Source organism: Leptonotus elevatus, chromosome 20, assembly GCF_054856555.1.
Source record: "Leptonotus elevatus isolate MCC_2025b chromosome 20, RoL_Lele_1.0, whole genome shotgun sequence".
NCBI classification, from domain to species: domain Eukaryota; kingdom Metazoa; phylum Chordata; class Actinopteri; order Syngnathiformes; family Syngnathidae; genus Leptonotus; species Leptonotus elevatus.
The window spans coordinates 4,972,106-4,998,737 of NC_141258.1; the positions used below are offsets into that span (position 1 = coordinate 4,972,106).

Sequence of the window (26,632 nt, forward strand, 5' to 3'; positions counted from 1 at the left end):
CAGCATTCCCACAATCATCTCTATTTTATTCCGCAACAATTTTTTTCTTTTATTTTTAAGCATTCCGCATGGTAGCTTATACCAACGCGAGTGCCCATCCCCGCGACTGTCGGTCTCGCTCTGGGCACGTGGTGTGACCTCTCCGCGTGGCGACGTGGTGGCACTGCGAAATGTCACTTTGCGATCGCTCAAAGAAGCAGCGCCAGCAGCTTGGGGGAGGGAGGGGGAGGGGGGGGGGGCTTTAGCCACGGATGCACAATCACACTTAAAGGTCACATAACCAGCCTCATGAATAATGGCTGCTACAGTTCTATTCCTTTATGATGATGAGTGCGAAATATGGAAAAAGTCATGTATGCGTGTGCTCCAATCACCAGTCTTCAGTTTTTTTTTTATTTCGCTGTCACGTGAATAAAATGACATCCTGGATCCAACTTCCTCCTTCCATTGTGAGTCACCTTCCCAGTGTTAGGACAATATCAATTGAACAACATTAATATGTGATGTTAATAATCAAAGCACTTGTGGTTTTAGGTAATCGGTGGTAGACTTTATAGTGTGTCTCCATTATCCAGGTCGATGGGTTGTTTATGTTGTGCTTGGTTGTGGATCAGGAGCTCCACCAAAACAAAACTTGTATGGTTTACCTCACAAAAGTCAAGCAGTGCAAAGACTTTGGGACACAATAAATTAAGTTGCCGCGCGGCTCACATGAGCACGCAGCTCTTGGCGCGCTCCTTCCTGATAGCGGGCGGGTGCTCGTGAATGTCAGTCCGAGACGGCTGCTGCGAGACCCGCTTGAGCCCCCGCCGCGAGCCGCCGCGCTTGAGCGCGGGCCGGGGGGGGGCGCGCGTTACCGACGCCAGGGTGGTGACGTGGAATACGTCGCGGACGGTGTTCTCCGAATACTTGGAGGTGCACTCGGCGTAGGCCACGGCGCCCATCTGTCTCGCCAGATGAGAACCCTACAAGGACAAAAAGGGTTTTGTTTTAGTGTAACCCTCAAATAAATCACCCTGATAAAAAAAAGAGTGGGCCTGAACCGAAAGAATGAAGCAGCAAAAACAATGAGGCGAAGGACATTAAAGTGCCGGTCGAGTGATAATTCTTCGCTTTCAGCAGATCCTTTCATATTAAAACGATGTGCTTTTAAGCTTTCTTCTTCAGCATTTCAATCAGTCCTCCTCCTTTTACAAGTATCTGTACTTCAGTGTTTGTACTCTTGCCATATCGGTTCACCAGCAAGAATATGACTCACTGTGCTTGTCATCATTTGTCACACCTTGAATAGAATTTCTCCTCTGTTGGCCCTTTTCTGCAATTCCCTGGTCACTTTTTTTTTGTCTCTATGCTTTGTAGGGGGAATCTCTGAATGTCTCACGATTCGATTCCGATTTTTGGGTGTGCGATTCGATTCAGAATCGATTTTCGATTAAGAACGTTTTTTGATTGACAATGATTTTTGCTTCAATCTATAGATGTGCAAGGAATTGTAATGATCTACTCCAGTCTCGCTCGCTAACGCTAATTAGCGCGCTACTCGCGGCACTTTTATCACTCAAAACGGCTCCACGCTGAAAGAAAAAAACTTAGTGGAATAACTTGATTGTGACTTTTTCCTTCAACTCTCTAATGTGGCTACAACTTAACAGTGTATTAGACCGCGTGGAACCACACTGCCCCCCCTCCCAGTGGCCAAACCGGGTACAACATGAACAGCGCTACAAATAAAGGCACACACAGACAAAGGCAAGACGGTATAAAATAATTGAAATAAAATCGATTTTGGGACATGTAAAATCGATTCAGAATCGTACTAAATGAAAATCGCGATTCTTATGAGAATAAATTTTTGGGGCACACCCCCTAATGCTTTGCAAATGGAGAACTCCTCAGAACGGGTTTCATTTCAAGGGTCAGTTTACATTAACTTCAGAAAAAAAATCTAGTCTGCAACCAAAGACATAATTTTCTTGAGGTTCTCAAGAAAACCAAGTGAGCCATGGTCAGCCAGTCTGGAGATAATGCGTCAACACTAAACGCGTTTGTATTCCGGAGGCAGTCGTCTTAATCAGGTCCAAAGGCTCTGTTATAAAAGTCTAAGCCAAGAACATTCAGATCAACTCGCATGTGGAAAAGTCACAATCATCAAATTGAGTCCAATCGACCCTCTCTTCTTCTTTTTTTTGTGTGTATTCAAGAGTCTAAAGTCTTTGGTAAAGATAAGCAAGTTTATAATAAAGTCTTCCTCAAAAATGGTCATAGCATTCTGTGGAAAAATCTTCGAATTAAAAATTGTAGTCGACATTTGTTTTCAAGATCATCAAGTTTGGCCATCTTTGATATTCAAGAGGCACTAAGGCCTTGTCTAGACTGCCATTTTTAGCCCATCTAGATTGAAACCGAACGGCTCTTTTATAGTGTGAGATGTGTCTGAACAGCTCCAAACACACTAATTAGGTTCTGTTCCGATGTTGATCTTAGAATCATCAAGTACCGTAGTCCAACCCGTCAATAGTGTAGATTACAGACGCCCTCGATGAGAAAACTCCCAAGTCAGGATAAAAAGATCTTTTGTTTTAAAGAATCAATCGTCTCTCGTCCAGACTGACACGAGTAAAGTCTCCAGATAAAGACCACGGTATCTTAAATCCAACACCATGGTATGTTAAATCCGTGGCCATATTTGGTATACTTAAGATCCACTTCAGGAATAATTGTGTAGACTTGAAAGGTCCAAAGTCAAACATCAAAGCATCTCAAGTCAAGGAGCGAAAGAACCTTAAGTGGCGGAAGACTTGTATGTTCGATCAAGAGTCTGTGCTGAAGTCACTCAAATCATTTCGATTTGTTGTGAAGAATTGAGATTGAGGCCCACCTTTGAATATAATTCCGTTTTCAACATGGATTGTCTGTTGGCCACAGTTGTCGCACGCCTTTGTCTTAGTGGGCAGGATTAAAAGCGTTGTGGCTTTTTTTTTTTTTGCTCAGCTATGCCCAGGCTGCTTTTTAGCCGTTCGTTCAAGTTAGCTCGCCAAAAGACGAGGTCAAAAGAGGTTTGCGTTCATCCAAATTCCAACTAAAGTCGCTTGATGTCGGATGTAAAAGCTTAATGCTGCAATTACTGTCAGGACAATGAGGGTCGTTACCTTTTGCTTTGATGGGGAATTGGGAAAAAATAATAATAATAATAACTTGTTGGCTTCCCAGAATAGGGAATTCACATTTACATGAAAATAGGCTATTAAAATTCATGCACGGCAACGCTCCTTCCTTCAAGACACAAACAAAACAATTGTATTGGTGCGCATCCCGTGTTTGTCTTCCTGTGAATTTTTTGTATTTGTTGAAGCGAATCCGCTGCGAAACTTGAGACATTTATTTTTCAGAGGGTTTGTGGATGTAATCAGCTGCGTTTTGTTAAGGGGGGGGGGGGGGGGGTCTTAACTGGTGAAATACTTTTTGAAACGGGAGTTACCGCGCACGCTTGAGGCGGCGGGAATGGGGAACAAAATGGAGGAAAGGAATTTCTCGTCACCTGCTCGTGGGTGACTGGAATGAGTCTGTGTTTGGAAAGCTCCCTCATGATGTTGACGTCCGTCCTTAAGTCCAACTTGCAGCCCACCAGCACCACTTTGGCGTTGGGACAGAACTCTTGCGTCTCTCCTTGCCACTGCAGCGACACAGATTCCCCAAAAACAATATTTTGGTTAGAAACTATAAAAAAAAAGAGTCCTGAAATCCTGAATAGCAATCCAAGATTCGTGAAATGTTTTTGGGGTTAGCAAATTTCAACAACGGTAACTCGTCACCGAGCATCGGCGCTGGCCAATCCGCTTGTACCGTTTCTCCTTTTGCTCACAAGGAGATCTTTTCTCGCGGATGGCCTGGACGAGCCGCCGCCGCCGCCGCCGTCGCTCGCTTGGCTTTGTGGAACGCCGAGCAACCAGTGAATGGCAGCAGTTGAGATGCGTCACAAAGGATCCGCGCGAATGAAGCGGTGCATTGTCTTCTGCTAATAATGCAAATCAGTGAACGTTTTGTGAGGTAGAGAGTGTGTGCGCTGCTGTCGGGAGTTGCGCGAGTGGCTAATCAAATGATGAACATAAAGGTTGTCCTTAGTTAACTCCCATAATGTCATGGAATTTTTTTACATAATATACAATGTTAAATTCTTTTTTTGCTCAATGTTCAGTTTGTATGCATTTCTGCTCCGTGTGTGTTAAAAGTAGCAATTTACAGTAACGGCTACGCTAATCTCCGCTACAGCATTTCGCAATGTATGTTAGCGTTAAGCTACTTGACTTTTTCATTTGATGAAATTATAGTTTGGTTCACTTTTTGGTGATTTTAAAAGTAATGTAAACTGGTTGATTGTCTTTTTAATGCTCTGTTTGTATGCGTTGCTGCTCTGTGTGTGTGTGTTAGGTAGCAATTGTTTTAAGGTTTAAAATTACCGTGACAGCTATGCTAATCTCCGTTAGCCTGGCTACAGCATTTCATAATATACAGTACCTTTTTGGCTTGATGCAATTATGTAGTTTGTTCACTTTTTTGGTGATTAAATGTACACAGTTTATTTATTTATTTATTTATTTTGTATGTTCTGTGTTTGTTGCTGCTCTTAGCAATCGTTTTAAGGTTTAAAATTACCATAAGAGCCATGCTAATTTCGGTCTACGGTGTTTCGCAATATGTTAGCATTTAGCTAGCGGACTATCATTCGATTTGGAATGATATGGTTTGGTTCACATTATGGTGTTGAACTATCCAATTGTTTTTTGTTGTACAATATTTGTCACTTTTTACGATAAGCCTGAACGCAACTTTACTGGTACGCATAGCTTCTTGTCTGGGTTTAAAGCGTGCGGGAGAAGCTACACTTTATTTTTAATATGGTCTATAATGCGTATTTTCATCGCGGGTGTGTTTCCTGTGACGAACTGGGGGCTCACTGTCATAATATTTTATTGTTATGTGCGCGTAATGCACTTCACAAACGAACACGCATGGACCTCCCAGGCGCTTTCGAAAGATGGCGAGTTCCTGCACTTTGCCGCGCTTCTGGCAATATTGAATGAATTCATGCTATATGACACATACTCTATGTAGGATTCTGCTATTTTTAGCCTTGCGTGCCTGCGGCTTGTCATTGCGTTCACTAAGGGCGTGAATATTTTAAATTATGTTTGTTTGTTTTTTTGTCTAGTTTTAGCTCAGTAAAATTGAAGTGATGACTAATACTTGGCTAATATGGCGGATTGTGTTGTACAGGTTGTACCGCTGTTGAATGACATTTCTTACATTGGTCTATCGAGGATATTGGCTAGTATACCACATAGGAATACATATTTCATGTCTGAAAAATTGTGAGTCATATTAATCACGCGGGTACCTGATGAGTCATTTCTCCCAAAATAAAGATTTTAGAGACAACAAAGGACACGGAAGTGAAAAATAGACGCGATTAAAACTCCAAGGGCTATTTTTCAAACTCTGGGGAGGAAGAGCGAGAGAGTTGAAAGGATAATTGAAGGGCACCGCGATGGCTCACTCTGTCAAGCGCAGTTTATTAAAAATACACAATGACGCACGGCGTCAAAACACATTGTCACCTTTGCGCGGATTACTCAAGCACGTTTAATTGTTTGCCCTCAAAATCGAATTGAAAAGCACCGCCCGATGTGTCACGCGCATTGTGCAACCGTGTGAACTCGTCACGCGAGGGCAGAGTTCAAGTTGGCCGAATGAAGAATTTGTCCACCCCGTCCCCTAAAAAGGTCAAAAAAAAAAAAAAAACACCCAACGCCACACTGACCTTCTTCACCACGCTATCCAGCGTCTCCGGACGGCTGATGTCGAAGCAGACGAGGACGGCATCTGAATCGGGATACGCTAACGGCCGCACATTGTCGTAGTAGGCGGAACCTGTTAATGACACGCACAAAAAATGACACGTTGACTTAACCAACCAACATTTACAGATAGATGACAGATTTTTTTTTTCCCGTTACTAAGATGACTTGATTATCAGAATTTTTTTTTTTATCGCATCAGCCTAAAAAATAAATAAATAATCCAATATCAGTCAGGCCCTAACTCAACCTTGCCCTATCTTATGCAGTTGAGTAATTTATGGCCCACGGACACTATATGCGGTACTTACTTTATTAGATTTTTTTATGGCAAAGTAATTAATAACAAAGATAAAAATGTGATTAGTAAGCACTCTGTGGTTGACAGTGATGAGTGTGCCAAAGTTATGTTTTTAGAAATGAGCGAGGGGGCCGGTCCCATTACTCAAGCGAGGGACGAGCTCGTCACCTGCTAGTTGACAATGCCATTTTATTCTCCCAGGGGGCCCCCGGGGTGAATTAGGGGCATTGTGACAACATTCCAACGCCACTTGCATCAGAGTCCGCAACATGTTGTGCTTTTGTGGCCTAAATAACGCTGCATCAGCACGTTTGTAGGATTCCAGTGACATTCCACAACGTAATTTGCGGTTGTCCTGCCTAACGGTGCAAGAAACATACTTTTTGTTTAATATATTTATATATACTTTTATATCTTTTTTTTTATGTATTTCTTCGGATAGTTTTTTTTGTTATTTACACAATTATTTTATAGGTAGCTTATCTAGAAAACTTACTCAACTTTAAATTGCGTAGAATAGAGATATACTGATTATTAGTAGTCAAGGATGCCGATAAACGATATTTGAAGCCGATATTCATTTTCACTAAACGGGAAAATATTGGCATCAAAAAATACGAACTCCAGCTCTTAATTTTTGGGGGGAATTTTAAAACTTTTTCTTTCTTTTTTTAGCAACCTTTAGGATTCGTAAAATATTGGAAGACATCATTGTTTTAAAATTCAAACAAAAAGTTACGGTAAATCTCCCGGGGGGGGAAGTGGGGGGCAGTAGCATGTTTTCAAAAGTTAAATAAAAACGTAAACAATTACGTAAGTATTTAAAAATATTTGATATGAAATTTTTACTTAATTGTTTTAATTTCAAACAAAAACAGAAGGTGCAGAGAGTTCCCAGGGTCATGAGCATCTCTAAAAAAAATTTTTTTTAAATTAAATTAGTTCCCTGAAGTTAACACTTTTTTTTTTTATGGATCTATTATCGGCCTTTGATTCCTCAAAATGGCCAATGCCGATTATTTGTCAAAATCTATCTATCCCTAGCGTAGAAAACACTGAGTATATGTATGTATATATATTAGGGGTGTGCATCTCTCCAACAAAATATTTAATACGTACTTTGATGCACACGCACGTGTATATATACACATTTCACACACTTGTATAGTCAATATTTGATTTAGTTCATTAAGTGAGCACAAGCAACTGCGACCAAACCATCATCTTTGTGTCCATAAACTCATTTAGTTTGCTTTTTTTTTTTTTAATCACATTACTGTCAAAACAGGGAGACCATTCTGCCAGTAAAAGCGAATCGTTACCAGTAAACAAAACACTGACAATTTTCATCTCTGGAGATTGTTTCATTTGCGTCTGCTGTCAACTCAAATCTCAAGGTTTTCCTGATGTCCACTAATCCATGTTCTGTGCTAATGTGTATTGATCCGGGAGCCTTTTTGAATCTACTCACTGGAGTCCTTGTACTAGTAGTAGTAGTAGTAGTATGATTCCCCCGGAGGCCACGCTAAGAAGCCTCAGCCCATCTGTCTCCTTCCAAAAAAAAAAACCCCTTAAAGAGCCTCCAGCGTGGACCGCTGGTGAACAGCAGGCATGTTGCGATGTCAGTGGAAATTAGGCGAGTGCGGGAAGAATACTTATAAATAAATGAGCTACTTTTTGTTCTTACACGCTTCCGCCAGTGTTACACAATTAAAGCGCACTTATGTAAAACCTGCATTTAAGCCCTTGGGTGGATTGAAGTGGGTGACAAATGATATACTCAGCCGGAGGAGACTTTTTTTTACAATCGAAGGTCTTTGTTAGTAGAATTTCGTTTGGTATAAAAAAATATAACTTTCAATATGTTATAACTATAGTGACGGACATCAATTGTTAGGAGTTACAAACGATACAAACAACCAGAAAACTGTCAAGAGATGAATCGCACATAATCGTCTTTAAGAGACATCTGACATTCGGGACCTCGTTAAATTTGAGGTAAAAAAAATGCTCAAATTTGGCCTGATTATTTTATGGGTGTACAGTACCCCGCTTAAGACAATTTTGCCATCACAATCAAAAATTCCGTATGTTGTAAATATTAACTTATTCACTGCCATTGACGGTTATAGACGTCAAATATTCATTTGAACTATTTCTATGAGTTTAAAAAATGTTTCCACTTTTTTTTAACAAGAGTATGAAAACCTAGAATTTTTTTTATTGTACATTTAGAAAATATATAAAATGTGTGATTAATCGTGAGTTAACTCGTGAAGCTATGCAATTAATTACGATTTTTAAAAAAATGCCGCTCCTAATTTTTAATAATCTTTTTTTGTGCGTCATTGTTCTGAATTCTGCAAACTTTGATTTATTTTCTTCTTTGGCAGTGAAAATTTTCAAAAGCAATTTTCCTCATTTACGCTTGTGAGGCGTGTCAACTACTTTTTCACTCATTTCTTCATATTTTTCCATTCATTTGCTATCAGGCCGCGTAACCGTGAACTTAGAGTTGAGCAAAGTGGGATATAAAGTTTTAATGAGGCAGAAAGTCTCCAGTGAAACAACCTTTTAATGAGCCCTACCGAGCACCTCTTCTTAGACGCCCCAAAAAAAAACAAAAAAAAAACAACCGCAGGGCATATTTATCTAGTCTACATTTATACTAAATCTTGTTAGCAATTTTCAACGCTCTTATCGACTTCTTCTTCGCACTCAGTCGCCGCTCTGACTTAAAATCCACGTTACTTTCGTCAGTGGAGCTGAAAGCTGTAAAATAACTGATAAGAGACAATCGGGCTGCCTGTTCTATCTTTTCGTCTTTGGGTGATGCTCTGCATAATTCACGAGCGTGCGCTCGCACACACCTTTAATCCTCCCTGATGACATCTTCCATCACAGCGCAGTAATTCTCATTAATATTAAAAGCATGTTTGTCCTTTTTTTTATTATTTTTTGTCTACCCTTTCTTTCTTACACATTCCCGCTGTGTTTTGTGATCCATTTTTCCACCGACTCAAACTGCGCGTTGATATGATTATTGTTCAGTAGCGGACAAACAAACATAAGCCGAGTGCGGCTAATTGCTTAGCGTACGCGCGCGTAAACAATCTAAGACGCCCTGCAGAGATGATGATGTTCTGTCTCTGGCTTAAAATGTCAAAATTTCTTGATTTGTTTTCATCCCTGTTGAAATGGATAGTGATATATTACGCAAACGTTGTAATAGTATTACTTGACATTTTTTGTGGATTCAAGAGATTAGTTTCCTTTTCTCTGCTTCTCCGCCTAATAACAGTTTTCCAACCTTTACTGAGCCAAGACTACTCCAAAAAGTTTGCGCTATTGCGCTTTCAGGTGAAGTTACACAGCACGTTCTTGACTGGATAAAGGGGCATGAAATGGGGCTAGCCTCATGACGCTAACATCGGCTAGCCCGATCGGTGCTAGCATTAATTCATTCACTGCCATTGACGCCTATAGACGTCAACAATTCATTTGAGCTATTTTTATTAGTTTAACATTTTTTTCCACTTTTGTTAAGAGTTTGAAAACCTAGGATTTTTTTTTGATACATTTAGACCAGATATAAAATTTGTGATAAATCTCATGAGTTAACTATTGAAGTCATGCGATTAATTACAATTTTAAAAAATTAATCGCCTGATGACCTCATTTTTTATCTTTTCTTTTTTTAAATCATCTTTTTTTCAAAAAGGAAAAAAAATCAAAAAAAGAAGATGAATTGGAATTCATCGTATAACTTCAATAGTTAACCCGTGATTAATCACAAATTTTATATCTGGTCTAAATATACAGTAATTTTTTCCTAGGTTTTCATATTCTTGTTAACAAAAGTGGGAAAAAAATGTTAAACTAATAGAAATGGTTCAAATGAATTTTTGACGTCTATAGCCGTCAATGGCAGTGAATGAGTTAATAGTCTTACCAATGGTAGCGGGCGGCGAGGAGTTTCCAGATCATTGTGCTTACAAGAACTTCTAGTCAGTATGTGTCTAAAAGAAAGATCCAGAACCGCCCACCTCGGTCGGCCCCTCCCATGGGATCGAGACTTAGACTTAGAGAGCCCATTGATTTTCAGTGTGTCCTCGCTCTCCTAATGGAGCCGATCGGCATCGGAGAAACCTGCCCAACCCTCGGCCCCAGCACTTAAGAGCGCAGCACTTTACTTTGATACCGTCTCGTCACTTATTTTTGGTGGCGCAAACCTTTCAGAGCGCGCACTTGAACCAAAAAGCACAACAAAGTAAATAAAAGCCTCATTTCCTGGCACCGGGGGCTTTCAAGGAAGCCATCGGAGGTCATCGGAGCCGCTCATGAATGATGGATGCGTTGTTGGGATGATCCCGATGGTGGATGGAAGAGGCCAAGTTTTCTATTCTCTGCATTCCATAAACGTCACCAATGAATGACCCGCCCCAGCTGTTTTAAAAAAAATCTAATGTTTGGTGTGGAAGGATACGAGATCATCACGAGGGTGAGCTCTGCTGAGAAGGCAATGAAAAAACGATTAAGAGAGCAAAGGGGGGGGGGGGGGTCGTGAAGACGGATGGCGGCAACAGAAGAAGAACGAGCGAGTGAGAGTGCTGAGAGAGCGCCGCCTCGATACAGCGGGGACTCCTGACCTTCACACTTTTTGGAGGACCGGTGGAAGGACGAGTGCAAATGAGGAGGCGGCCTCCGCAAAGGCGGAACATTTCCAAACCGGCCCAAGTGACCATTTTTGATATTCTTCATTAGGGCCACGGGTGAGCTGGAGCCCCTCCCAGCCAATCGCAGGGCACGTGTAGACAATTATTCCGACTCACATTTAGAGGAAAAAAATCAGATGGCTGCATCATAATGTACGTCTCGCCCAGCACCGATGTCAAAAGCCCGTCCATCTGGTCCGTCAGGATGCACGAATAATGGAACGCACGCCGCACACTCATTGTGTGCAAACTAGTTTTATGTTGTTTTGTTTGTGTCGCAGCCGTTTGTTACTTCAGTCCGATTGAAATGCTTCCTCTCGGACGTTTGGGGTTCGCAACGTGACTTCAGTGGGCAAACTTGTATTTGAGATCCAAAAGCAAGCTGAATGAAGAGTCACTCTCACACACGCACGCGCATGCTTTCTTTCTTTCACACACACACATTCTCACTCACACTAAAAACATTTGGTAAAAAAATTAATAACCCAACTTGGGTTATAAAAAAAAAAAACTTCTGTACAAAATGGGGAAAAACATTTTTTTTTTTAAATTGTTTTAATTGGGAGACCCTGGATCGTCCTTTTGTTTGTTTTTTTACCCAACTGTTCTGTACCAAAAGGTTTTTAGGGGTTTTGTTAAAAAAAATAAAAGAAAGAACCAATTTTTGTTTAGTTTTTTCTTTTTTCGGAAAGTTAGGTCAAATTGACCCAAGTAGTGGACCAGTAGTTTTTTTTTTTTTATCCAAATTGGGTTGTTCTTTTACCCATTTTATTTGTTATCCTGTTCAGTACACAACAACCAAATTTGGAGGGTTTGTTGGAAGAAGAAAAAATATCCTTTTTTTTTTCAAAAAGTTGGGTCAAATTGACCCATATAGTGGATCGGTCCAGTTTTTTGTCCAAATTGGGGTTGTTGTTTTTTTACCCTTCTTTTTTTTTGCCCTGTTCAGTACAAAACTACCAAATTTGGGTGGTTTTGTTGGGGGAAAAAAATAATCCCAGGAAGTTTGGTTAAATTGACCCATAAAGTGGATCAGTCCCGTCATATGCCAAAATTGGGTTATTTTTCAGCCAATTGTCCTGTACAGAACAAAATTTTGGGGGTTATGTTAAAAAAAAAAAAAACTTTTTTTTTGTCTTTTTTTCCAGAAAGTTGGGTCAAATTGACCCAAGTTAGTGTATCAGTCCAGTTTTTTTTTTACCCAAATTGGGTTTAACCTCACAGTTTTTAGACATCAGAATATAGCTCTCACACACTCACATTGTCTAAATTTCAATCATATGCGCCCACACTTATTTTCACTTTAACACATTTTTCTCATGTACACACGCTCTCGCACGCACCTCACACACTGACTCTGACACACTCCTCTCACTTAGTCACAAAATGCGTGTAGCTTCTCACACCCACTCTTACATCAACAAAACTCTCACATCGCTCTTTCACACCCCTCACTTCCACTCACAATCACTCCCAGCCTTCACATCCACACACACTCTTTTACACACACGCTCTCAGCCCCCCCCCCCCCCAATTCTTCCTACATCCACACACTCTTACATGCACACCAAACACTCTGTTTTTCTGTCACGCACACTCAATACACACACCCACACACACACACAAAAAAAAAACTTTCAAAACAAGACCTGACCTGCAAACTAAACTAAAACTCTACATCAATAAATATTCGACATGCCAACTATCAGTAGCTGAATTGCATTTTGGGTGCGAGAATTTTCTTTTGAGTTAAAAACAGCATTTAATAAAATACTTTCTCCAAACCTATTTGTTAGCTGGAAGAAAGAAAAAAAAACATCACAGTTTTGCTATGTAAATATATCATTATACCAGAACACTGATTTTACTCCTAGAGAATCCCTGGCCTAAAAACAAAGATACCTGACGTGTCCCACATGTTGAGTTCAATGCGTTGCTTATCGATCTCAAAGCTGGCCGTGTAGTTCTCGAACACCGTCGGGACGTAATTCTGCAAAGAGAACAGACAAAAGACGCAATGTTAAGTCAGCCTCTGGACAGCTATAACAACTAACCTCGCCTACACATTGCACTACTCCGTTTGCTCATTTCTTCTAATATTCTCAAAACTGTTTAGTAAGCATTTCAATGAAAATCGCTCGTTTTAAGTAAGTGACAATCGTGTTTTTCCTCGTGCGTCGTTGCGTAAAAAAGCGCACGGACTTAACGCCAACTCATCTAGACCGAATAAAAAAACAACGTATGAAATGTTCGTGCACGCTTACCTCTGGGTACGAGTCTTTGGCGAAAACGTGCAGCAGGGCCGTTTTTCCACACTGCGTGTCACCGACCACCACAATTTTACACCGGAGTGGTCCTTTGCCCTCCATCGCGCGTCCTGTGCGGGGGTCACTGCGTGCCTCTTGTCATTTAAACTTAAGTGTACTGTCCACCCGACGCCAACAAAATTAAAAACAACAATAACTTAGAAGTGTAGCGCCGAATGATCCCCTGTGAACGTGTACTGTACAAAAAAAACAACTTGTTCAGCTACACGGGTGTGAACGAGGAGGGAGAGGAGGAAGGTTTGATGCGCTGCATGCTCTGAAGCGCCTCAAAAAGGAAGGTGGCACTAAAAAGTCAAGTGAGAATAATTGGCTACGGAATTTCCGGTTTGGCGTCACAGTGATTATCCAAAATAAAACACGTGATTATATCCAGTGTATTTCATACTTCAGTGACAGCTCTGCATATTGACGCCAATGTTGTTTTATTTTGAAGGCCAAGTCACAGGTGACGGCGTTTTGAGCCATACCGGTTTCAGTTTCATTCCGATTATACATATCACGCTTTTATCATTTTATTTACAATATGGGGTGAGTTGGGATTTTTTAATTAGAACATATGCCGTCATATGCTAAGAAAAAAAGAAATAAGAACTAATTTTGCAACATACCCGCGACAGCAACAAGATGTAGGCCTACTTCTGAGGCCCTTTGGCGCCATCTTGTGCCCAAACGGTTTAACGCAACGATTCAAGTTCAGTTCACATTTATTTAGTAGTTTCGCAACAAACATAGGAAACCAACTTCGCCGTTGTGTAACCTAAACTGTGTTGTAACACTTCAAATTTGAGCTGTATCTGTCCAGCAAATCTTAAAACCAGCTAGTTTACCATTTGAGCTTGGAAAAACATGTCCTACAAGTCTCGGGAGTGTTTAAAAAAATAAATAATCAACCGGAAGTTGTGTTTTAGAGAGCCCTATAATGCATTTTCTCCAAGTCTCTTAATATTTTTTCTGTTATAGTTTTGTCAAATCACCCGAAATGTTGATCACCCCCTTTTTTTGTATATTTTCTGAAAATACCAACCAAATATTTTTTACGAAGTCGTCATTTTTGTTTGAATGATTTTTTTTGGCACCATGTTTCTTTCTTTCTGATAGATTTTAGTCTGAAAACCGGAAGTAGTCTTAAAAACGCGTCTTCTTTGATGACTGACCACTTGTTGCGAGCCCAGCCCGCTGTGCGCGTTCACGTCAAACCGTGCCGTGCACTCACCTCACATGAACGCTGACAACCAGTTTGATCGCATGTTTTCACACTGAGCCACACACACAGGCTCGAGTAATCGATCCACGTCCCCCCACCCCAAAAAAAAGTGGTCATGTCTGGCGAAGATGCTCCACCTCAGCAGCCCAACCCTCCGACGGGAGCTCCACAGCCTCTCTCGTGCCGGTCCCTGGTACTCACCGGCTACGGGGGGTACGACAAAGTCAAGCTGCTGGTGAAGCCGTTCGCACGGCCGAATCTGAAGTCCGATGAGGTTCTGGTGCGGGTCAAGGCGTGCGGGCTCAACTTCGCCGAACTGATGGGCAGGCAGGGGCTGTACGAACCGCTGCCCGCCCCGCCAGTCACCCTCGGCATGGAGGGGGCCGGGATCATCGAAGCGGTCGGAGAAGGGGTGAAGAACCTCAAGGTGAGGATAGTGAAACTATTTGATTCATTTTTTTTAATTGACAGTGTTCCCTCGCATACTCGCGGTTCGGATTCACATAATCTATTGCAAATTTGAGCTCCATTTACCCCCCAAAAATAAATAACGTTAGCATTTTTGTTCGTCTAAGTGACTAAAACCTAAATGTAATTATTTAGAGTGTTACTATTTGTTTCTATTACTGCTGCAGATCTTTTTACACATTGAGAAATGTGTGCTATATTGTGCCTCCCTGCGGTTAAAAATGTTAAAATTAAACTTTATTCTCACCTCACTCTTCTTGCAGGAACTAAGGTCACATAATAATCATGATTAAAACTGACTTTGATCACACAGCAATCTATGATGGGTGTGTTTATCTCGGGTAATAAAATAAGATATCATCTACATACACACCAAGCGACACCACTCTCTGGTTGGTTTTCTTCCTTTTAGACATTCCACATTATTTGCACACATTGATATAAAACGATGTTGCGTCACCGCGCGCCGTTTGTAACTGTTCTGTAACGTTTGAGCTGATCCAAATGCATTCCATGAACCATGTCATTTATTCACCTCCCTTGAGAAGCATTGCAACAAACAAACAAAAAATAAAAAATGCGCTTATCATTGGAGGCAAGAAAGTAGTAGCCGCTTTTAACAGGATGTGGCAAAATACAATCTGGCATGTGTTTCCTGTGGCCTTCACATTTTGCGCCACCAAAAATAGCTCACACGGCATACAAAACAAAATGGGGACTTTGTTTTGCATAACCGTGAAATATGTAAAATAATTATTATTTGTTTACTCTAAAACTGACCCATAAACCAAGACATTGCCTATTTAACACTGGTTGTATTTTGTTATTAAAAAAAAGAAAGAAGTAAATAGTGTGGAAATGTTCGGCAAAATACAGTGCAGTACTAAGCTGCAACCTGCGGAGGCACTGTTGATTCAGTCTTGACTAGTTTGCTAGCTAGAGAAGTTGAATTGTTAAAAAAAAAAAATGATGTCTACTACCATCTCAAATGTAACTTCAATGAGTTTATTAAAAGTAATCTTCTGTTATGCGATGCATTTTCAGGTTGGCGAGCGCGTGATCGTGATGAGCCACAGCGGCATGTGGCAGCAGCAGGTGGTGGTGAACGCCAAGCGCGCCTTCGCCATGCCCGAGTCCATGAGCTTCGAGGAGGGCGCCGCGTTGCCCATCAACTACCTGACGGCGTACTTGATGCTCTTCCGCATGACCAACCTCACGCCGGGCAAGAGCGTGCTGGTCCACATGGCGGCGGGTAAGCCAAAGCGAGACCTTGAATTTATGCTGCCAATAACTGATAGCGGTTAATAATTTGCAGGCGACCATAAACGTGCCATTGCTTGTTTTCTATAACTGTCTATCGAGATCATTGTGATTAAAAAAATCCTCCTCCTGGTGTTTACGCCTTTCTCACTGTTATGTGCGCGCACTCGTGGTCAACAACGAGGCGTTCTAAAGCAGCCACGCTACCCCTGGTAGGAGGTAGGCGGGGAAAAATTACCCCCCTCCTGGTATTTATGCCTTTCTCACCGTGACTTGCGCACACTCGCGGCTGACAACGAGGCGCTCTACTGCCCTTATCCACACGTTGTCTGAAATCAATAAAAGTCCAATCCCCATGAAGTTGTTGCTCTCGCACGCAGGTGGCGTGGGCATCGCCGCCACCCAGCTGTGCCGGACGGTGCCCGACGTGACCGTCTTCGGCACGGCGTCCGCCTCCAAGCACGACATCATCACCCGGGTGGGCGTCACCCACCCCATCGACTACCGCACTAGAGACTACGTGGGGGAAATTCACAAAATTAGCCCCAAAGGTCACACCCTGTCCTCTCTTTACTTTACGTGAATTTTTTTGTTTTACGTGCAATTACATTCTCTTTGCAGGTGTGGACATTGTTTTGGATCCGCTCGGTGGCGCCGACACACAGAAGGGCTTCAACTTGTTGAAACCTTTGGGCTCGCTCATTGTTTTTGGTAAGCAAAAGCAAGCGTTTAACTCATTCACTCCCGGCCATTTTCACTGAAGCAACCCCCTTCGCTCCCGGCTGTTTTGGCTGGATTTTGACTCCTTTTTTTACAAAATTACAAAAAGGTAATTTTCTATCTGTTTACGTTTTGAAGCAATTAGCATTAGAATATTGCTAAGTTTAATCATTATTCACAAACCTGTTGAGAACACTGGCAAAAAGAGCTTGTTGCAACATGACCCTGGCTGATCTCTTATACTCTGCTGCCACCTGCTGGCCTTTTTTTTATTTTTATTTTTTATTATTTTTTTAATAACTACCATTACTTTAAGTGACCTCTTCAGGTCAGAAGCCGTTATCAAATCCTTCTGTATGCTCTAGCATACAAAGCCAATGAGTTAATTGTCATAGCAACATCCATTTCGAAGGAATCAACCCCGAAACGTGTTTTGGGCGCCAGGTGCCGCCAACTGTGTGACGGGCCAGAAGAGGAGCCTACTGGCCCTGATGAAGACGTGGTACAACCAGCTGTCGATCAACACGCTGAAGCTGATGCAGACCAACAAGGCGGTGTGCGGCTTCCACCTCAGCTACATGGACGACGAGCACATCGGCGCGGGCATAGACGCGCTGCTGCGCCTCTACGCCGAGGGCAAGATCAAGCCCCGCATCGACTCGTGCTTCCACTTTGAGGAGGCGCGTTGAAAAAAACATTCGCCAGGCTCATAAAAAATTTGCGGGAATTCTATTTATGACATTTCAACCAAGTCTTCATTCATGAGAAAAAAAAACATCTGTATTTTGTTTGATCTTTGTCCTCAGGTCACAGAGGCGATGCGACGCATGCACGAGCGTCAAAATATCGGGAAGGTCATCCTTCTCCCTGAGCCCAAAAAGCAGGACGACGAAAAGGCGGCAAAGAAATGACATCATTGAAGGGTTGAGTAATATTGGATTTCCCAGCGATGCTTTCCCTTACTACCCTTGATAGCGTTCAGTATTTTGCACCTTTTTAAACAAGTTTTCACACAATGTCTATAATTTTTTAGCAGCATGTGTATTTTAATGAATAAAATTGCTTCATTGTGTTGCAGTTATTAGGAATTTTTTTGGGGTGATTTTGATTTAGTTGAGCCGCAGCAGCCATGCAAAGCTTCTGACTGATTGTTTTGTTTTTGTGGCAACTTGTGAGGCTGCACTCTGGGCAACAATGAAAAGCAATCAGGCGGGATTTCCTGCCTTGGTAATCGCTCTTCTGCCTCCAAAAAAACAAAATCCATAAAATCATTCTCCAATGTAAGACATATTTATGACTTTGACTCAAACAGGGGGGAAAAAAATACATTCAACATAAACGGACATATTTTTGGGTGATTGGTGGGCAAGTGTCGTAGTCTTGTAAGGACTCTGATTATGACATTCTTCATTACAAGTTATAAGGTTGCTTATGTATTTATGTTTTACTTACTGTTCAGTTGTTTACTTCAATTGAGACAAAATCCAATAGCCACATTCACATTAAGTCATACAATGCGATGGAATAAATATTATAATTGAAGCTATAGTGCTTCTGAAAATGTCACAGGAAAAACACTTACACAAATTCATCAAACTAATTAATGGCTTTCCGTTCGTAAATTCGAAACGTTATGCCCTTGTTTACGTTTTTTAGAGGAAGTTTTATTTTTTTACTCTGAAAGGGTGTGACGGAAGTGACTTGCCGCTGCATGTCCACCTTGACGCTGTACCTTTTAGCGAGAATGCCCTCCTGTGAGTCGTCGGCTTCGTCATAGACGTACATACGTTGACTCTTCATTGGCTGCAGTAGCGTACGACGACGTCGCCGCCATACTGGATGTGGCCGAGTAGAGAAGACTGCCTCATTCACGCAGTAACCGCTGAACACTCAACGACTAATTTGAAAGACGTTATCCATCTTTCACAGGTGAGAAGTAATGATTTTTTAAATTGTGCTTTGACATAATTATGTGGCAAACACTGTACTTCATAATGACTATACAGACAGTAAAGGCATTTTTTTTTCCTCTCACAGTGCTCTGTATTTTCAGTTGTAGTTACGCTACATTCAATGTAGACTAACATGTAGCTTAGCTCGCTACATTTGCCAAGTAACTTGCCTAACACTTGAAATCATTTTGCTTTGGCCTCTGATTCACGGCGTTTCTCTTGCCACATCCAACACGGCGGACGCGCCGACGTATCGCACAGCGTGCCACACCGCTCAATGGGGCGTTTCCTTCCATGTGTGTGTCTACGGTCGCCGCCTCCTCCCTTCAGTGAGCTGCTGCAGCGGTGGTGATTCTGGTGAAGTGTACCATATCCTCTTGTCACTGGGATGCGGCTGCTGCCTCGTCGGTAAGCGCCTCTGTTTTTAATATGTCCATTCAAAAACACCATGTTTGCGCGCGCGCGTGTGTGTGTGTGTGTGTGACATTATCTTTTTTTTTTAATCCCCCCTTGACCGACCAACGCTCGGCTTATGACTTTCAGCGGTGACCTCGCATGCCAAAATAGCGACACTGTGTTATAATTAGAGTGTGCAGATATTTGCGGAGCATACTTTCGTGTGTATGCTGGACATTTATGAATGAGTGGAATGTCATGTATTCTCTCAGGGGGTTGGCAAACCAAGGGTGGGGTGCACCGAATTGGCTCCTGTGTCACACTGTTGGGGTCACCCATAGGTATTTTTAACCCTCATGCCCTTTCTGCTACGGAGCCCGGGAGGGAACATCACGAAAATATTGCAATATAACGCAATGCCATTGCGTTATATCGCAAAACGGTTGCGTTTTATTGCAATACCATTGCGTTATAACGCAATATGTATTGCAAAAGTACTGCGAAATAATGCAAATTTGCCAGCGAACGAGATATTCCACTTCCGGGTCATTGTCAACACACGCTCGACAAAAATAATGCAGCATGAATGGGTTGATTTTATTGCTTTTTATTTTTGATTTGGGATTAAAATACAAAAACATAACATCCGTGCTAGCCAGTAGGCATAGAGTTTTGTTTTAAGTGAAAGGCAATTTAAGAGAGTGTTGCGGGACAGGGGACACCCGAGACGCAAGCAATTCCCCTGACCTCGCTATATTGGTCGGACTCATACATACTCAACTTCAAGGTTCTGGGCGGCTTCATGGATATAGGTTGGATGTACGCCAAGTGCCAGAACAGAAGATGTGGATCCCAAAATGGCGTGGCCCAACGACTTCGAAGACGCAACTACTTCTCCAGAGAGGATCCTAACTTTATTTGGCGTATTGACATGGCATTTGTATCAATGGTTCTATTGACGGGGTTTTTCAGGAAAATTCGATGGCTGTTTTTTTGGGAGAGAAAAAACCCTTCTGCAGTTTTGCTTCATGGGTATAATACAGGTGAGTAAATGGATTGACAGTAGAATCTAGAAGAGCGAACGCTGTAGTTTACGTCCGCAATTGATTTGAAAATGTGATAAAAAAAAAATGTTGTTCGACTGCTATAATAATATGCCTGCTTTGAATGCTAGTTGCAGACAGGCAATAACAATATATATATAATAATAATACGCCGTGGAATTGTAGAAATAGCAGAAATGCTCGGATGTTCATAGCCTGGGAGCGAACCAACAACTAGGCAAGATTGTCGATTGATTTGAACAAAACAGCGTAACGACATTTTCAAGTGAGGGAAATTTATTTTACAATTTGTTTGTTAGGCAAAGGGGGAAAATGGAAATCTGAATGTTCACTTTTATTTAAAAAATAAACTTAAAAAAAAAAACTGGGCTAGGCGCCACCGCGCGTTACAATAATTGTGCCTTCCTGGTGTCAAAAACATTCACTGCCACAAAAAAGAAAAATAACATGTCCACAAAAACAAAGAGGCGCCACACTGCAGATTGTTACAACAATTTGCTAATAATAGAGCTCTGGTGCCCCCAACTGGCAACGTGGATAATGCTCATGCATCTTCGTAAACACAATTACAAATTATACATAATATATATTATATATATATATACGGATTTAAACTGTCTTTTAAATTCAGACATGCACATTGCTGCCAACATAAATAACTACCTGTATTATTTTACAGGATGAGTTGGATGACACTTGTCCAGGTTCGGAATGCCCGCAACATCGGACCATCTCCGAACCCGAACGTCCCCAGCGGCCAACCCAACGTGACGTATTCACTGCCTGAACTGTATGGAACAAGAGACCACACCTTTCTCCAGTTGACAATGATAACCTGCAAGTGTGCGGAGCCAGTTGTACATTTCGCCAGTCGATACAGATGTATATGAACTGTGCAACATCCTGATGAGGGAGTTCAACTTGTCTATACCATCTGAGATGTATAAAGCCCTGTATATGTCTCTTAGAGAGAAACTTAAAGAATGACTGTAAACCAGGGCTAGGGGAACCCGATCGAGATCTTAGATGTTTCCCTCCTCCAACACAAGACGATTCAAATGATCAGCGCCGGAGAAGCCGGTATGTATGAAGTGTGTTGTCTGAAAAAGCAAACAATAAATGCTGAAAAATATTTTTTTTATCTTCTTTTTTTTTATTATAAAGAATGTAAACATTGTCTTTAACATTTTCAGAATACAAATGACATTCTTAAAAATGAATCGGTGAATGTTCATTTTATTTGACATTTTCGCATAATGCAAAAAAATATTAAAATAAAATCGGTGAATGTGCGGCAATATGCAAAAAAACAAAAAAAGTGCAACGTACAATTCTAGCAACTTATTTTAGTAGAAAACGTAAACATGGAGAGCAAACTGTGCCATTCAAAAACTACTCGATGTCAAAGGATTGCTGTAAAAAAAAAATGCATTTAACAATAGAACCAAACATGAACAATCAATCTAGAAGAGCTTCTATGTCAGTGTTGTGTTGATGGCAGTATGACAAAACCGCAACACGATCTCCGTAGGATGGAATATATTTTTTGATAACCAATAACACAGCCATGTCAATCTAAAATGAGTAAATAAAGTTAGTTCAGATTCTGCCGTAAGACCTATATCTCTAAATGCTACTGCACATCCCGGGTTTGACCGCATGGTGGCGCATGTGCCCCCAGGAAATCATTAAATGAAGCTTAGTGTTAATGTTTAGAGCCGTGAAACAGATCTACGCATTTTACCATGGGAAATAATACTATTTGTGGATAAAGCTATCAATAAGAAAGCAAAAAATGGTAAGCAATAAGCATGTATAACAACGTCCCCATTCAGGAGAAAACATACTGCCTACCTGGCATAACGAGTTAGCTAGCAAACTAAATGATAAAAGAGAGTAATACTTTATTTAGGCAGTGCAAACTTTTCATTTAGAGCACAAGGGCGCCATCGGCGCTCGTCATTTCGCCATCCGCGCCTCGTGTGCGCCGGGCTTTTAGCGAATTTGTTTTGTCAATTAACTGTTCACATTTTGTACATACCTTATCCCTTTGCATGCGAAGTATTTCCTCGCGAGCGTAAAAGTCTCTCCAAATCACCTTCCATCTTCCTGCCAGCCCCGCCGTACACTTAAATGAATGACCCGGAAGTGGAACCTCTCGTTCTCTAGCAAATCATTTTGCCCACATTTTGCAAAAGCGGCCAATTCATGCCGATTTTTTTTCTCCTGTTGTCAATTGTTTTTGCCAGTAATTAATATCTTTGTAGTTGTGTTAAGGGACCAAAAATTATATATATTTTTAATTTATCAAATGATTCATTGTCTTTCTGGATGTTGTTCCTTCAAATATCCGAATTGGCATTAATCTAAAAAAAATCAGCAGTCCGGCATTTTTAAATTTGACTACAGATTGCCTAAAAAAAAAACTGCCGCATTCACTGTTTTTGTGCTCAGGTCAAAGCCATGTCTAATATAAAAATATTATTTTGGCGCCACTTTGTGGCCAAGAAACTCTGTTTAAATTAGGGAAGGGGCTTCATTTAGTCATGCCATAGCCTTGTCTAATAGGAAAGAAAGTGCTTTTGCCGCCATGTTGTGGCATGCTATTAAATCACTTGCATATTTTCACTATATATGTTAGCCGTCGTGCCCTCCCCAGCATTTTCTTACATTTTCCCTCAATCTACACCCCTTTTCCCCCTTTGTGTGCCCCTCGAGTCTTGCTATACTCCACCTTTAGCCCCACTTCTTCACCTTATCTGCTAAAAACAGCTCTCATGCTGGAGTCGGGTGCAACACGCAACATGGCCTGTGTACGGTCATGCACAAAACCTTATTTCTGTTCTGGCAAAAGACACGTTTTTGTTTGCATTTTTTCACCTCTCCGTCTGTCAACATGACTCATTGTAATGTAAGTAACTGAAACTTAAATCAAATGTTTTGTTTTCTAGTAGACCATAGCAAAATGGTTCAACAGTAATACATTTGTCAAATTAAAGTCTGGACACGTTTTTTTGATTGGCTGCTTGTTGCTAGGCAGAATTCATAGGGCTCAATCATGACTGTCCCAATGGACAACGGATTTCACATCTAAATAAAGTGTTTGTTTTCGAGTAGACCATAGCAAAATAGTTTAACAGTAATGAATGTGTCAAATAAAGTCGGGACACGTTTTGATTGGCTGCTTGTTGCTAGGCAGAATTCATAGCCATCAATTGTAACTCCAATGGATTTACAGCCCAATGTAACGGTAACACTTTGTCTGCAGGAAGCCTAAAAAGGACCAAAGATGACCACAGAGCCTCAACCGCGTTTCCTGGTCCTGTTCGACTTCGACGAGACCCTCGTGAACGAGAACAGCGACGACGCCGTGTTGCAGGCTCTGCCGGGCCAGCAGCTCCCCGATTGGCTGAAGAACAGCTACCGCGAGGGCCACTACAACGAGCACATGCAGCAGATTCTGGCCTACATGGCCGAGCAGGGCGTGTCCCGCGACGCCATCCGCTCGGCCCTGGAGACCATCCCGCCCACGCCCGGGGCCCTCGCCCTCCTGCACTTCCTCCAGAGCCACCAGCAGGACTTTGAGCTTGCGGTGGTCTCGGACGCCAACATGTACTTCATCGACACCTGGCTGAAGCACACGGGGGTCCGCTACCTCTTCCGGAGGATCTTCACGAACCCGGCCAGCTTCGACGCCAACGGCCGTCTGGTGCTGCTCCCGTTCCACGCCCACTCGTGCCCCCGTTGCCCCGACAACATGTGCAAGCAGGTCATTCTGAGGGAGTACTTGGCCCTGAGGCAAAAAGAACGCGGCGCGCCGTTCCAGCAGGTGTTTTACGTCGGAGACGGCGCCAACGACGTGTGCCCCTCGCTGGTCTTGGGACCCCGAGACACAGTCTTCCCGAGGAAGGACTTCCCCATGCACAGACTGCTGAAGTCCGAGGGTGCCGATTTCAAGGCCAACATGGTTCCCTGGAGCAGCGGTCAAGACGTCGTGGACTGTCTGAAGAAAATCGTGGAGGAGAGATGATAATTGAAGAGATGTAAATGATCATAACAAAGGTGCTGAAATAGAGAAATATCCTTTTTTTTTCTGACAAATATCATAATTATTTGCATTTGTTAAAAGAATATTTAAAAAAAGATGAAAATAAATAATATAAATTATAATTAAAATAATAATAATCTACCAGCACTGTTTAAGCAAGAGGTGTTATATATGCAAATCTATATCTTGTCTGAGTTTTAATTTAAATTTCTAACATCTCGAGTCAAACATTATTTTTTAATTTAATTTAAAAATACTTTTTAAAACTTAATTTTAAGAATCATCAAAATATTGTTCTAAATTTTAAAAAGCTAAAAAAAAAAAACACTGTCACATGATCAGTGGAGCGTAATTTCATTGGCTGTACATTGGATTCATCGAATTACCTCAATTTTGACGTCTTAATGGTAATTTTTGTGCCATCTAGTTTGAATTTAGAATTGAGATATTCAGTCAATTCACGCATACATTTTTCAAAATTAAATGTTCAGATTTTCGGACAACTTCAAATTGAAACTCAGACAAGTACAGTGGATCCCCGCTGCCGCGAAAAGCGAAAAGTATGCAAATAATTGACACGCGTTATAATTGCCATGAAAACAAAATGCGCAAATTAATCCGTGAACGTGTGGGAGTCCACTATATATCCAAGTGGTCTTCTTTTTAATGCTTAAGTTGTATTACTGAGTCATTGTATTGCTATTGCTAATGCTAAGCTAGGCTAACAAGAAGATCTTTGAGCAAAATGGTGTTTTCGTGGTGTTAAAGTGTTGAAAATCTGCCACTAATAATGATAATCACAATTAGTACACTTCCTGTCTTTCATCATGACGGAAATATTCCTATTTAGGTTTGTTCGCGGACATCTGTCTGTACGTTTTTGTCAACGAGCAGACTACTTCCTGGTTTACAGGCCATGCCAACCAGACAAGGAAGTGAACGATTTGACGTCATCAGTCCATGTCAAGATCTCATTGTGACCTGATCAATGACCTCAACCAATCACAAGCCTTTGTTGTTATCTCAACACCCGATGAGTGCGTCGTAAGTGATCAAGTATCAACAAAAGGGACAACGCTAAAACAACAAGATGGAATCAATGCTCAAACAGGTTTCCATAGGCGTTTCAATGAGATGGGATCAGGTGCGAAACGTGCGGCGTATCGGGTCGGGACGAGCCGATCGGATGACAAAAGGAGGCGATACCTAATCTAGGCCTTGATGATACCGCTGCTGTAATCTACACCAGCATATAAATAACACTGTATACAGTGCCTGCACTTTGGTCCTGTGAAATTCAAGTGAGCGCACATTCTCGGTCCGAGTTTGCAAAGTGAGGGTCGGGGTGGGGGGGAGCGGTGCAATAATTCTCTTACAATAAAATCATGCTTACATGTATTAATTTGTTATTGCGTGGCCATTTTGACATGCGCATTTCATTTTTTATTTGTGCAGTGTTACTTATTTAATCAGTGTTTCGCAACACATTTATTTCATTCGATTTAAAATTGTCTCCTATAGTTACAGTGCAAGCACCTTTTGTCATAATGTACTTTAAACAAGACAGTGTTAACCAAAATTCTTATATTTGTTGTAAACAGAATGTATACGAGAGTCAGAATAAATTATAATTGTGGAAGAAAGGTTTAAAATGAGGTCACTGTCACGATCCCCTTTAGGAGCTTCTCAGGGAGAAGAGTTGATTTTGTCATTAGTCACATGTCCCCACTTTGTGTTGCTTTTGGATATGTGTGTGCAATTGAAATATGTGCAATAATTAAACACGCAATAGGATACATAAGGGAAACAGAATTATTTATTTATTTTTAAACCACTACTACTGTCCCTGTTTGACTTTTCCTTTCCTTTGACTTGCTGTATTGGGATTTCAAGTATGGATGTAACACAACATTGTAACAACGGGAATATAAAAGCCATCATGTCATTAGTCACGCCCTCTCGAGTGATTATTCTCATCCACAGAATATAAATAGCTTTTTGTTGTTGTTGCTTGCTCCTTTGCACACATTTTAAAATTAAAAGTGACTTTAACTTTAACAAGAAGCACCATAATCATTTATTTTAAAACAAAAAACAACAACAACGTACTCTTGGGTGAGAGCATCCTTGAGGTAAATTGTCCGTGATGAAATAAGAGGCGACAACATGACGTCATGTCGCCTCAGCTGCTCCAGAGGGAAAAAAAAGAACAGAGGGATGAATGAGGAAACGGGAAAGCATTTTGTTTTGAGTGGATGTGATCATTATGTGAAATCAATTTTAAAACGCAAGAGCGCCTTGTGAGTCATTACGGGACCGTCA

At 41.4% G+C, this 26,632-nt stretch overlaps 3 protein-coding genes across 6 annotated transcripts; 2 read left to right on the top strand and 1 right to left on the bottom strand.

Moving 5' to 3' along the window:
• Positions 1-370: 370 nt before the first annotated feature.
• On the bottom strand, positions 371-13,489 carry LOC147156543 (rho-related GTP-binding protein RhoN-like). The gene is made up of 5 exons (XM_086064803.1): positions 13,136-13,489; positions 12,774-12,861; positions 5,819-5,928; positions 3,539-3,673; positions 371-965 (listed from the first exon to the last, which is right to left on the bottom strand). The coding sequence occupies exons 1-5, from the start codon at positions 13,238-13,240 to the stop codon at positions 708-710; spliced, it is 696 nt and encodes a 231-aa protein (XP_085920929.1). The 5' UTR covers positions 13,241-13,489; the 3' UTR covers positions 371-707.
• A 785-nt stretch (positions 13,490-14,274) lies between these two features.
• On the top strand, positions 14,275-17,844 carry LOC147156544 (NADPH-dependent quinone oxidoreductase VAT1-like). Its single transcript, XM_086064573.1, has 6 exons — positions 14,275-14,829; positions 15,915-16,122; positions 16,511-16,681; positions 16,752-16,841; positions 17,295-17,530; positions 17,657-17,844. Exons 1-6 carry the CDS (start codon positions 14,518-14,520, stop codon positions 17,759-17,761), a joined length of 1,122 nt encoding a protein of 373 aa, XP_085920699.1. The 5' UTR covers positions 14,275-14,517; the 3' UTR covers positions 17,762-17,844.
• Positions 17,845-18,691: 847 nt separating this feature from the next.
• LOC147156545 (putative phosphatase phospho1) lies at positions 18,692-25,629 on the top strand. 4 transcript variants are annotated; one of them, XM_086065341.1, is made up of 4 exons: positions 18,692-18,779; positions 19,064-19,210; positions 20,942-21,342; positions 23,531-25,629. In XM_086065341.1, exon 4 carries the CDS (start codon positions 23,552-23,554, stop codon positions 24,290-24,292), a length of 741 nt encoding a protein of 246 aa, XP_085921467.1. In that variant the 5' UTR covers positions 18,692-18,779; positions 19,064-19,210; positions 20,942-21,342; positions 23,531-23,551; the 3' UTR covers positions 24,293-25,629. The 4 variants fall into 4 exon arrangements, with proteins under 4 accessions (XP_085921467.1, XP_085921470.1, XP_085921469.1 ...); XM_086065344.1 differs by lacking the exon at positions 20,942-21,342; XM_086065343.1 differs by lacking the exons at positions 18,692-18,779; positions 19,064-19,210 and adding an exon at positions 19,218-20,241.
• Positions 25,630-26,632: the final 1,003 nt, after the last annotated feature.

Bases quoted from the DNA above. Each gene is read 5' to 3' on its own strand.
- LOC147156543 (XM_086064803.1), bottom strand. From the start codon at position 13,240: ATGGAGGGCAAAGGACCACTCCGGTGTAAAATTGTGGTGGTCGGTGAC. The intron at 5,929-12,773 runs GTATCTTTGTTT...TGTCATTAACAG, and splicing joins CAACATGTGGGACACGTCAG to GTTCCGCCTACTACGACAAT. The intron at 3,674-5,818 runs GTCAGTGTGGCG...GTGTCGCTGCAG, and splicing joins TGGATAGCGTGGTGAAGAAG to TGGCAAGGAGAGACGCAAGA.
- LOC147156545 (XM_086065341.1), top strand. From the start codon at position 23,552: ATGACCACAGAGCCTCAACCGCGTTTCCTGGTCCTGTTCGACTTCGAC.
- LOC147156544 (XM_086064573.1), top strand. From the start codon at position 14,518: ATGTCTGGCGAAGATGCTCCACCTCAGCAGCCCAACCCTCCGACGGGA. The intron at 14,830-15,914 runs GTGAGGATAGTG...ATGCATTTTCAG, and splicing joins AAGGGGTGAAGAACCTCAAG to GTTGGCGAGCGCGTGATCGT. The intron at 16,842-17,294 runs GTAAGCAAAAGC...TTTGGGCGCCAG, and splicing joins GGGCTCGCTCATTGTTTTTG to GTGCCGCCAACTGTGTGACG.